This window comes from Haliotis asinina, chromosome 10 (assembly GCF_037392515.1).
Source record: "Haliotis asinina isolate JCU_RB_2024 chromosome 10, JCU_Hal_asi_v2, whole genome shotgun sequence".
Classification (NCBI taxonomy): Eukaryota; Metazoa; Mollusca; class Gastropoda; order Lepetellida; family Haliotidae; genus Haliotis; species Haliotis asinina.
Window position 1 is genome coordinate 21685152 of NC_090289.1, and position 12152 is coordinate 21697303.

The 12152-nt window shown below is 41.9% G+C and overlaps 1 protein-coding gene across 1 annotated transcript in view; it reads right to left on the bottom strand.

Moving 5' to 3' along the window:
• LOC137299204 (histone-lysine N-methyltransferase EZH2-like) overlaps nt 1-12152 on the bottom strand; it is a 133635-nt gene that overhangs the window by 19973 nt on the left and 101510 nt on the right. The window contains exons 15-16 of the mRNA XM_067831792.1: nt 10441-10536; nt 9641-9722 (exon numbers count right to left, since the gene is read on the bottom strand). Coding sequence (XP_067687893.1) covers nt 9641-9722; nt 10441-10536 — 178 coding nt within the window. The remainder of the gene's footprint in view (nt 1-9640; nt 9723-10440; nt 10537-12152) is intronic.

Consider the following 12152-nt stretch of genomic DNA (forward strand, 5'->3'; position numbering starts at 1 on the left):
TGTCAAACTTAGTTCGTTTAAAGTCTAGAGCATGAATTTCTGATATTCTTGCAACTGTAGTCAGGGCAAGTAAAAATAGTGTCTTTGAGTCAAAATTTCAACTGAAGTCCGATCAAGTGGTTCATACGCATCACTTGTAAGATGTTGGAGTACAATATTTAGGTCCCACACTCGAGCTCTAAATCTGTGTTGTTGATCTTCCAACTTGAATGAACATAGTAAGGCAAGAAGCTCTGGTACTTTAGTCAGCTTGGTCCCTGTTCCCATGGCGATGACTGAGCTGAGAGCAGCTAAGTATGTAGATGATGTAGGACCTTTCAGACCCTTAGAAGTAAATAGCATAAATAATCTGCTATTTGAGGATGAGTTCCCTTGTTCCCCGAGTAGTAGAAGGGATGAGGCTTCTAAATCACCCCAGTATAAACCATATAATCGTTAATAATGTGGATCTAGACCCCTTTTTCACAAACTCCGAAAGAACAGGCACTACCCGCCTAACGTTTTGATACCAAATGCCACCGCGTAACCCTTTCTAAACACACAGATGCATATCGTAATCTGTGAATAATTCTAACTCCACACCTGTTTTCTTCAGTAAGGCATCTCAAATAGCATCATGATAGTCCAGGGCTCGAATAATACCATGCGGGGTCCAACCCATATTGCTTTGAACATGTTTTCCTGAATATCTCAACACATCTGCCAGCAACAACACGTCCATTTTCAAATATAAATCATGGTATTCACCTAGATTCTTACAGCCTAGTTTTTCCCATACATTTTTAGCGTGTTAGTAATCGTCTTGTGAGACAGACGCGTCAGTCAGCTTGCTATAGAAGCAGTCAATGGGAGGTAACTCTGTCTCATTAAACTTAGACCAGTCGTCCATATATTCATATGGGTATATACCCTTACGTAGCAGCAAGGCTCTAGTTTTCGCTTCTGTGTATCGATTAGTTATAGCAAAGTCGTTTGGGTTATTTGCCTTGACCAAACTGTCTAGAGACAACAGAAACTGAACACTATCTATGAATCTCAACCTGTTTAGTGAAAAGGTTATATATCTTTCCATACTGCCTTCTACCTTTGAAATAGCTTGCATAATCAAGTGTGAATCATATCCTCGTAAATTGTGAAACACCACCGGGATACTAACAATGTTGGGGTTTATGCGTAGCTTTAAGTTACAGTCATTGTGAGCCATGTCTCCGTATTTCCCTGTCACCTGACAGTGGTCTCGCACAGAGTCATCATTCAGAGGTTTACAACACACGTGGCAATGTGTGCTTTTGATGTATGTCTCCCTATGTGCTCTGATCATGCGCATTGGAGTTATATTACTTAATTTTCTCTTTATCTCTTCCTCCTCGTGTTGTAAACACTAGAAATTTCTCAGCCTCTGTAAATGATTGGAGGGTTAGTTTGGCCACCGCAACGAATGACCACATACCCAAATGCCTCATGCTGCTGAACTTTCTGTGTGAAACTTTTATCTGGGGATGGAGCCATGGTATCGATTTGTTTAATAACAGCTTGAAGTCAGCGTAGATAATGTATGGTACTAACATCTGATTTTTGTGGTTGATAAAATTCAAGATATTGTTGTTTTCGGTTGGCATCTCTACCCGTACGGCTGTCTCACCTACACCTAGGCAATCATCCCTGTGCGAGTCGAGCAGATCAGCTCTTGAAAACCTGTGAAGGTACCTTTCACAGAAGTGTTTCTTTTCCTTGTGTTTTGTTTGGTCAATCACCAAGTGACTGAAATGTGTTATCGATATGTAGTGACATTGTTCACCTTTTTGAATTAGAAATACATTAGCTGTTTTTCTACCCTCCTCATACAATAAAGGACTTATCCTGTGGACTATAAGTTTATTACCTTCATGCCCGAATACGTTTATAGCCAAATCTGGTTTCTGTTTTTCTATTTTTGTGCACTGGGAGATAGGGGTTGGTTCATCTATACCATCATAATAATGTCATCATCTACTGGATAACTGGAAAGTCTGCAGTTATCTATCTTAGCTGGAAATTTAATAATTCTTAATGATATCCTTATGCAATTTTCCCCTTTAATATTTGGAATATTAATTGTAGCATGTTTGTCTGCGAAATATTTAGGGGTTGGTAAATGTTTCCCTCCTGTCAACGGTTTATAGTTTGCTATATCCAGGTAGACCATATTAACCTTATCAACCACCCAACCAGATCCCCTATTACTATAATGTTCTAGTGTTTCTCTAATATTTTCAAATGACCTATCAATGGAAGAGTTGATAGTACCTGGTTGTGTTGTAGCCTCCTGATTACCTCTGATGTGAACAATACTGTATTCAGTAGCACCATCCATCTGTTGTTTCTCTGGTGTCATCTTCAACGTGAGTTGAAATTTAATACCTCTTAAAATCATTCAGTTCTTCATTCACTTTATGAAATACCAATTGTTTTATATCACCAAAGTTTATATTTCTTTGAACTTCCATCATCCAACCCCTCAAATATTTTCCTATAGCACGCTCAGTAGGCGTGAACTGTAATTCTATAGGGGTTTATTCCTTAAGAAATTCAATGAGCTCAGACTTCCTCATACGGGTATAACCCTTCAATCCATTGTCAAGTGTTTGCCTTCTTAACTCATGCACTGTTGCCATGGCACAGGGTTCATACTACAAGTGAATCATTTCTCTAATTGATTGTCTCTTTATTGATTATGCGGGTTCCCCCCACACCCCCTCTATAGAGATTGAAACACATAAGTAGTAGAAGGGATGGGGCGTTCTAAATCACCCCCCACATGAGTCATCGAAGTTAAAAAGGACACCAAAATCACTTTATGTGAAAGCAGACGGGTAGTGCCTGTTCTTTCGGAGTTTATGAAAAAGGGTCTAGATTCATGTTATTAACGATTATATGGCTTATACGGGGGTGATTTAGAAGCCCCGTCCCTTCTACTACTTCCATGAAAATCGCTTTTGTCTGGCGTATGTCTCAAAACGTTTCCACTTGTCATCATAAAGTGCGCAAGTGGATTTCCGTAAGTCTATGGTGACTGCTTTCGCTGCTCTCACAAATATATAATCTGCATTTTGAACAAGTCTTAATACGGTCCATATGTGAAGACAAAATACCGATGGTTGGCTGTGCATTTGCTTTGTGTGGGGGTGGATGAGAAGATTCTTCCACTCTGGTAATTGTAGTGTTGTAAAATCAGTTGTAATCTCTTCATTTGTCTGATTTTCTCCATGACTTTTGGTAACAGTACTGGAGGGGGAAATGTGTACGCGTTTAGTCCTTCCCATAGAATGCTGAGCGTCTGTTGCCCATGCTAAGGGATCTGCTCCTGGTGACACAAAGGTTGTTGTCTGTTTGGTGATCCGAAAGCTTGACTTATTAGTTGAAACGCTTCCTGATACAGCATCCATTCTGTTGTAGATGAACGAAGAAGACAAGATAGGGCGTCTGCCATGACGTTGCAGGCTCCTGGTATGTGACATGCTTTTACTTGAAGATTTAGACTGACGACTAGGTTGAACAGTTGAAACATTAGGTGCAGTAGAGATAGTGATCTCATTGACCCTTGTTTGTTTGCTGTAGTCCAGACAAAAAGCACTGCGTAGCCCCCTGAGGTGTAGATAATTTACGATTGGTTTGGTTATCCGTGTAAATAGCCATGGGGCCCGAAGATATTCCAAATTGTAGATCTGTCCATTGGAAATGCTGGCTGTTGAAAAGGAAGCAAATATATTTTCTGGATTATTAATGAATCGGGATATGCAGGTATACATCTTGTAGATCTATGCTGGCTAGACAGTCTGCTAGTCGGATGTTCCTTCATGTAAATGAGTCGTAATTCCTCTTTGGAATTCTTCTTTGGTACTAAGAAGATTGGGGAGTAAAACCTAGGCGTTAGATTCTGTGGCTGTATTACTTTTACTGCTCCCTTCTGCAATGGTGTTGCATCGGTCAACTTGTCTAGTTGATTGTCTGCGTAGATGATGGGAGTTGGTAGTTTTGTGAGCGGTGGTGCATCTCCCAGCGGAATCTTGTAGCCGTCTCGTAGAATATTTATGACATAGTTGTCGTTGGGGATTCCCCAACTTTCCCAGTAGAGTTGAAGACGTCCACCTGCTTGAGATGGTGGTATGGTAACGGCTGGGGGTGGAAGACTCCAGTTGTTCCGAACCTTCAGCACTTATTCCCTCCACTCCCTGTAGACAATCTTCCCGACGTCTGAGAGTGTTTATTTCTTCCATAGGGGCGACAAAATGAAGAAGACGATTTCTCCCCTCGATCGTTGAATTTCTTGTCCCTCGCTCTTTGAACCCTGGAGAACTTGGACTTGCTAGTGTAATGGTGATTTGTCTGTTTAAGGACAGAAGTCAAAGTGTCCATGGATTTTATCATCATAACTTCCCTTGAATCTTAAGTAACCGATCTTGCTACCCCTTCAATCCTTCCATCGTATACCGTAGGTGCAGACCATGGGGCTTGATACAAGTTCTCACTCCATGAGGTTGCGTAAAGGAGCCCCTGCCTATTAATTCCCTCAGTGGTAGAAGCTAAATGCTCAGACATAAATTGCTGATCCTTCCTCTGCGTAACAACTGCCGACAGGATCATCCTCTCTTCCTAGTTTACTGGGTTGATAAACTTAGCGATGAGAGTCTCGTTGATGGATTTTGATTGAGCTAATCCAAAAAAGGTTTGCCTCGTAGTCGTGTCCAGTTGCACCAATCTTTTATCATGATGATGTCTAACTTTGTTCTTCCTTGGGTAATTCATAGATCGCCAACAATCCTGACTGTGCGAGTCTGAAGGGAAGGATGACTGCATATGGCATCTTCTGTGAATAGGGGAGACTGAAGAAGACCTTCTCCGTTGATGAGTCCATCCATGAGAGTACTCACGCGAGTGTGTGACCTCACCCGAGTATAACTACTCGTGCATGTTCTCTCACTCGGGTGGGTGTATCCTTCTCTGTACTACGACCCAATGACCGGGACCTGGATCTTCTGGAGTGCATGCGTGCATGCACCTCTTCTTCATCATTAGACGCGAGTGCAGGTCTAGATGAATGCTCTTGCTGATTCAGTCAACATTGTTGATGAGTGCAGTCATCTTTCCTCTTCCAGCCATCGCTCCATAAGATTCACCACCTGCGTTGTGAATTGTTGCATAAATGTGCCTGTGTCGAACGCATGTGGTGTGTGCATTGACGACTGTGTTGAAGAGTTGTCTACGATGCCCGAGGTTGCAGTCGACATCTGTGATGTCTGTTGTAGATGAAAAGGGTTCTGAGGTGTTCATGATGCCGTCGATCTAGTAGCCGATGTCTGTTGACTGATGTCTTCATTCCGTATCATCAACGGAGAGTCGTCAAAATACTCACGTTCTTCTAAGGGGATGAATGATTTCTTCATCAAAGAAGGATGATTCTGCGATGATCTTACAGACTTCGATGACTTAGATTTCTTGGGCTGTGATGGCCCTGCCTCAACAGACAGTCTCTTCTGAGTCTTGGGAGGGGACTCGCCCGACCCTTTACACAACCTCAGAGATATGACTGGCACATCACTGGAATGAATCTCAGCATCAATAATTAAACGGTTACCTGATTATATTTCACCAGATTTAGACATGGCTAATGTGAGCTGACGCTGCTTATCTCTAGCACGTCTGTGAACAGAGGGTAAATATAATAAGAAATCTGCTTCAGCCAAATTAATACAAAACTTACAAGTATGAGTAGAACATAAAGTAAATGCGGGTCAATCGCCGACAGCTGTACCCTGCACTGAAAATATTTCATCAACTGATAATAATCAACTGATAATAATAATAATAATAATAATAATAATAATAATAATAATAATAATAATAATAATAATAGGGGGACTCCTTCAGTCCATTGCTTTTTTGTCTGTCTCTAAATCCTTTGAGTTTCCTGCTCAACGGGGAGGAAGGGTACCATCCTGGACGTCCTCAGCACAGATCCCCAACACCTCTTACTCATCTCCTCTATATGGATGACATCGAGCTCCTTGCCAAAGGAGAGATCAATTTGAAAGAACAGGTTCTCCTTGTCGAGTCCTTCTCTAATGATATTGGCATGACATTTGGACTCGACAAATGTAATACTCTTCATCTGAAACGTGGCAAGGTAACTAATGATGGATCGGTCAAGTTACAAGGGGGAGGAGTTATTGAGCATCTTGTGGAAGATCAGGCCTACACCTATCTTGGAATGCAAGTTCGAGACAAGCTCCAGAATGCCCAGATTCAAGATAAACTTCGGGCCGAGTATAAATCTCGTTTAAAGAAAATCTGGAGTTCAGAGCTAAATGCTCGAAACAAAGTCAAAGCCACCAATACCTTTGCTGTGCCAGTCCTCTCCTACTCCTTTGGAGTAGTTGATTGGACAAAACAAGACATCCAGAGTCTTGACCGCCTGACCAGAAGGATCATGTCTGATAACAGAGCACACCACCCTCGTTCCTCTCTTAATCGTTTATATATGCCAATCAATTCTGGAGGTCGGGGTTTGATTAATGTGGAAGCTCTTCATGACACAATTTTATTGTGTACTTTTGCACATATTTATTTGTCAGATGATCCTCTGGTGATGCATGTCAAGACTCATGATGAAAGCAAGGAATTCCACAGCTACTTTAAGCGTGCCAAGGTTGTTGGACACAATTTGAAATTTGAAGTTGATTTTGTTGATGGCGATGTACTGCTGGACGGTACAGTGATGGGAGTAAACCAGGTGAAGTCTTTCACCAAGTCTGCCCAGAGTCGGTCCTTTGTGGAGAAGCTGTCTGAGAAGCCACTGCATAGTGTGTATATGCAGTGCGTGGAACAGAACAGCAATCCAACCGACTCCTTCGCCTGGATGAAGTCGGCTGGTCTCAAATGTGAAACTGAGGGCTTCCTTTTTGCTGCTCAGGACCAGTCACTTCCCACTCGCAATCGCCAGAATGTGATTCTTAAAGAAAATATCAATATGAAATGTCGTCTTTGCAATCAATTTACAGAGACTGTCCAACACCTTGTCAGTGGATGCCCTTCCTTGGCACAAACAGCATATCTTAAAAGACATGATGGCATGACTCGCTGCTTTTATTATCGTCTCCGCCATGCCTGTGGCTTTGACTCCGAGGTCCATCCATGGTACGACCCTGAACATGTCCAGGGCGTCCTGCAAAATGGCAGCTATAAACTGCTCTGGAATAGGCCAATATACAGCCTGAGACGAATTCCAGCCAACAAACCTGATCTTGTCCTTTTTGATAAAGCCAATGAAATTATTTATATCATAGAATTTTCTGTCCCTTTTGACAGCAATGTGATTGGCAAGATTCAGGAAAAGCATGATAAATATGCGGACCTCGCCTTTGAAATGTCTCGCTTGCATCCCAAGTACACTGTCGTCAGGCTCCCCATTGTTCTCGGTGCCCTTGGTTTGGTACCTCCTGATCTCTTGGCGCAGATCAGGAGAGTGCCCGGGTTCTCCACCGGGAGCACAGCCCTTCTGACAATCTGGGTAATGCAGAAGGCTGCAGTGTTGGGGAGCCTCCATATTCTCCGGAAAGTTCTTGGTGGGTTCGACTAGGCAGTGTTTCCTGGGAGAAGTCCCATTCGCTGTCTGGGCTGCGTGTAGAGGGGGTGAGGGCCCTGAGCTGATGATGAGCTTGACCAGCCTGACTGTGCCAGGACCACCCAAACCCTCTCTGCTGCATTTTCATTCTAATCTGTAAAAAATAATAATAATAATACATGTATACACACAGACAAGCCAAAAAACGCATACAACACACATTTAGTTGGAAAAACCAAAAGAACGAAAGACTTATCGCCATACAAAGGACCTCGGGTGTCTCTAGCCGTCCTCGTCGGGTGATAGGGTGAGAGTGAAGTATCATGGCCAATCAGCTGACCATGTGCATGGGAAAGGAGGTAATACATGGGTGAGTGTGAATTTTACGTTCGCTTGTTTTAGAAGGAAACTTCAAGGAATTTCAGGTGGTCCACTACCTTCGCCAGCAAGAGGAGATTAGCAACTAAGCATGAGGATAAGGAAAAATTTTAAGCATACAGGAATATAACAGAAAATGAAGAACATGTGTAATAACTGCCTTCCCTGAAGGAAAGCCGTGGTAGATGGGGGTATTAGAAAAATGTCTCAACTGAATTTGCAAATTTCATTTTAAATGTGAATCACATATTAGCCTACTGAATATATCACTAAATCAGTTTAACACTTACCATTAATCAATTAATTATATGTGCCAAACTCATTGATCAATCAGTATAACACTAAGAATTAATCAATCAGTTCAACATTTAGTATTGATCAACTGGTCTGGCTCTTAGTATTGAAACTTAGTATTTGAAACTTAGTATTGATCAGAGTGATACTGTTGATGGATGAGAGTGAGACTTACTACTGATGGATGAGAGTGAGACTACTGATGGATGAGAGTGAGACTTACTACCGATGGATGAGAGTGAGACATACTACTGATGGATGAGAGTGAGACTACCGATGGATGAGAGTGAGACATACTACTGATAGATGAGAGTGAGACTACTGATAAATGAGTGAGACTTACTACTGATGGATGAGAGTGAGACATACTACTGATGGATGAGAGTGAGACTTACTACTGATGGATGAGAGTGAGACTTACTACTGATGGATGAGAGTGAGACTACTGATGGATGAGAGTGAGACTTACTACCGATGGATGAGAGTGAGACATACTACTGATGGATGAGAGTGAGACTACCGATGGATGAGTGAGACTTACTACCGATGGATGAGAGTGAGACATACTACTGATGGATGAGAGTGAGACTACTGATGGATGAGAGTGAGACTTACTACCGATGGATGAGAGTGAGACATACTACTGATGGATGAGAGTGAGACTACTGATAGATGAGTGAGACTTACTACTGATGGATGAGAGTGAGACTTACTACTGATGGATGAGAGTGAGACATACTACTGATGGATGAGAGTGAGACTTACTACTGATGGATGAGAGTGAGACATACTACTGATGGATGAGAGTGAGACTACTGACAGATGAGTGAGACTTACTACCGATGGATGAGAGTGAGACTTACTACTGATGGGCGAGAGTGAGACTTACTACTGATGGATGAGAGTGAGACTACTGATGGATGAGAGTGAGACTTACTACCAATGGATGAGAGTGAGACATACTACTGATGGATGAGAGTGAGACTACTGATAGATGAGTGAGACTTACTACTGATGGATGAGTGAGACTTACTACTGATGGATGAGAGTGAGACTTACTACTGATGGATGAGAGTGAGACTTACTACTGATGGATGAGAGTGAGACTACTGATGGATGAGAGTGAGACTTACTACCAATGGATGAGAGTGAGACATACTACTGATGGATGAGTGAGACTACCGATGGATGAGAGTGAGACATACTACTGATGGATGAGAGTGAGACTACTGATAGATGAGTGAGACTTACTACTGATGGATGAGTGAGACTTACTACTGATGGATGAGAGTGAGACTTACTACTGATGGGCGAGAGTGAGACTTACTACTGATGGATGAGAGTGGTATTGGTGAAAGTAAAACTTACCATTGTTGAGATTAAAGAGAAAGCTACACATGTATTTGTCATACACTTTCCCTCTTCTGTCAGCTTCATCTTGTGATATTATCTGTGAAAATAGAGTGTGAATATAGAGATATTCATTATGGTTTGGGGCAGATTTTCAGTCATTCATACTCAGCTCTTTTCAATGGCTTCTCAAGGTCGTCACATGCAATAAAGCATTGCAAATTCAGACATTGGTAGGCAAGAATATCAGTAGTGATGACATGTGCCCTACTGATCTTGATGTTTTTTCCTAAAGGGTACTGCAAGGTTTGGGGCGGTGGGGTAGCCTTGAGGTTGAAGTGTTTGCGTTCCATGCTGAAGACCTGGGTTTGATTCTCCGCATGAATACAATGGGTGAAACCTATTTCTGGTGCACCCAGCTGTGGTATTGCTGGAATATTGCTAAAAGCGGAGTAAAACCATACTCATCCACTCACTACATAGGTTGACAATGGCAGGCATCTATAGCTCTAGTGATAACATGTGATCTGAACGATCTATTCTGGAATGGTACTATATGGCTTAACAATGGTAGGCATGCATACTTCTCGTGATACCTTGATGATCTGGCCTGCAAAATTATCTGGATCGACTTATCTTTTAAAAGATGATCACTATGAAAGAAAACCAAGTTCCTCACTTCGTTGATAACGGTGTTGGAACTACACTGAAACGTCACACTCATTGCAACAAAGAAGTTGACTATCCACAGGTTTCCTTCACCTATACAACTAAAATGCCTCTCAAAGAAGTAATCACAATGAACATGAGAAACTCACCTCTCCACAGTACTCTGATATAAATTCATTCTTTTCTGCTGGTACCTTCAGAAAAATACCCCATCCTGCAACATCTGATGGAGCAAGCAGTAAGTGCTGAAAAAGTAATTACAGATTACATGAAGTAACCCAGCATCTGCCTCTGGCTTTCCAAAGGAATGCTGTAGGGGCCAGACATAAAATTTGATTTGAAACTCTTGACATTGTCTTGATTATAATTGATGTGAAGTTTAGTAGGGTGGAAGTGCAAAAGTCAAATCAAGTTTAAAGTATGTAATTTTCTGAATAAAATTGATATTCTATCATGACTCTTGCTTAAAATGCTTATCTCCTCCCTCTATGCGAATGATAGCTGAACACTCGAAATCCCTTGAAGTTTCTTCTTTTGATTATTCTGAGGTAGAATAGGTCTTCAGCAATCCATGCTCGGCATGAAAGGCGACTTTGCTTGTCGTAAGAGGTGACTAACAGGATCAGGTGGTCACTCGCTGACTTGGATGACACTGGTCAACGGTTCCCAATGGCACATATCAATGCTCATGCTGTTGATCACTGGACTGTCTGGACCAGACTTGATTATTTACAGACCGCAACCACAGAGCTGGAATACTGCGGAGTGTGGCGTAAAACTCAACTCACTCACTCTTTTGAAGAGTACGTAGAATCACACTCACTTCTGTTATTGTGGGCACCCTAATTGGTCACATGACTGACCATGTGTGTCACTCTCTCCGTAATGCCTGACACATGAATATACAGGGAGATCTGTCATGCCATATAGTGGGGATGTTGGGAGGGCTTGACATCATGAGTCATGGTAAGTAAATAATATGAATATTATTCGGAAAATTACATATTTTCCCTTATCCTGACTCATGCTTATTTATGTTATAGAATCCGATGGAAATGGTGGTGGGTCAAACACGTCCTGGATTACCTGGCTCTCTTAAAGTACGTCCTGTATACCCCTAACAGCATTATGTTGATCCTGTTCTTCTAACATCCATCTGATAAAGGTCACATGCAAGGCAAAACACAACTTTGCAGTTTCTGATACCCTTTGGTATGGACTTACAGTAACAAATCATTAAAGATGCAAATTCAACTGATATATAACGTGATGAACACAATGTTTTTTGAGAAAAACACTCCGTTGTATGGGAGGAACAGGATGAAAAGAACCAAATTTAACTAAGTTCAAACATCAGTAGAAGTGACAAAATTAAGAAATTTGGATGAACAAGGTATGAGAGGCACTCCTTTAGAGTCCCAATGAAACACACAGAGAAACACCATCAATTCTGTTGAGCTTTTGTGGAGAAGTGGATAGACTTGATCCCCTATAACACTATATTCACTGAGTGAGTGAGTGAGTGAGTTAAGTTTAGTTTTACACTGCACTCAGCAATATTCCACCTATATGGTGGTGGTCTGTAAATAATCAAGTCTGGACCAGACAATCCAGTGATCAACAACATGAGCACTGATCTATGCAACTGGGAACCAATGACATGTGTCAACCAAGTCAGCGAGCCTGACCACCCGATCCTGTTAGTCGCCTTTTATGGCAACCATGGGTTGCTGAAGGCCTATTTACTCCGGGACCTTCACGGGTCCCATATTCAGAGAGAAATTCGACAAAATTTATATGCACACCCACCCGCTCTAACTGGGTGTGGTCCCCGGGCGCCTCGTTTTCAGGGAAGTAAACC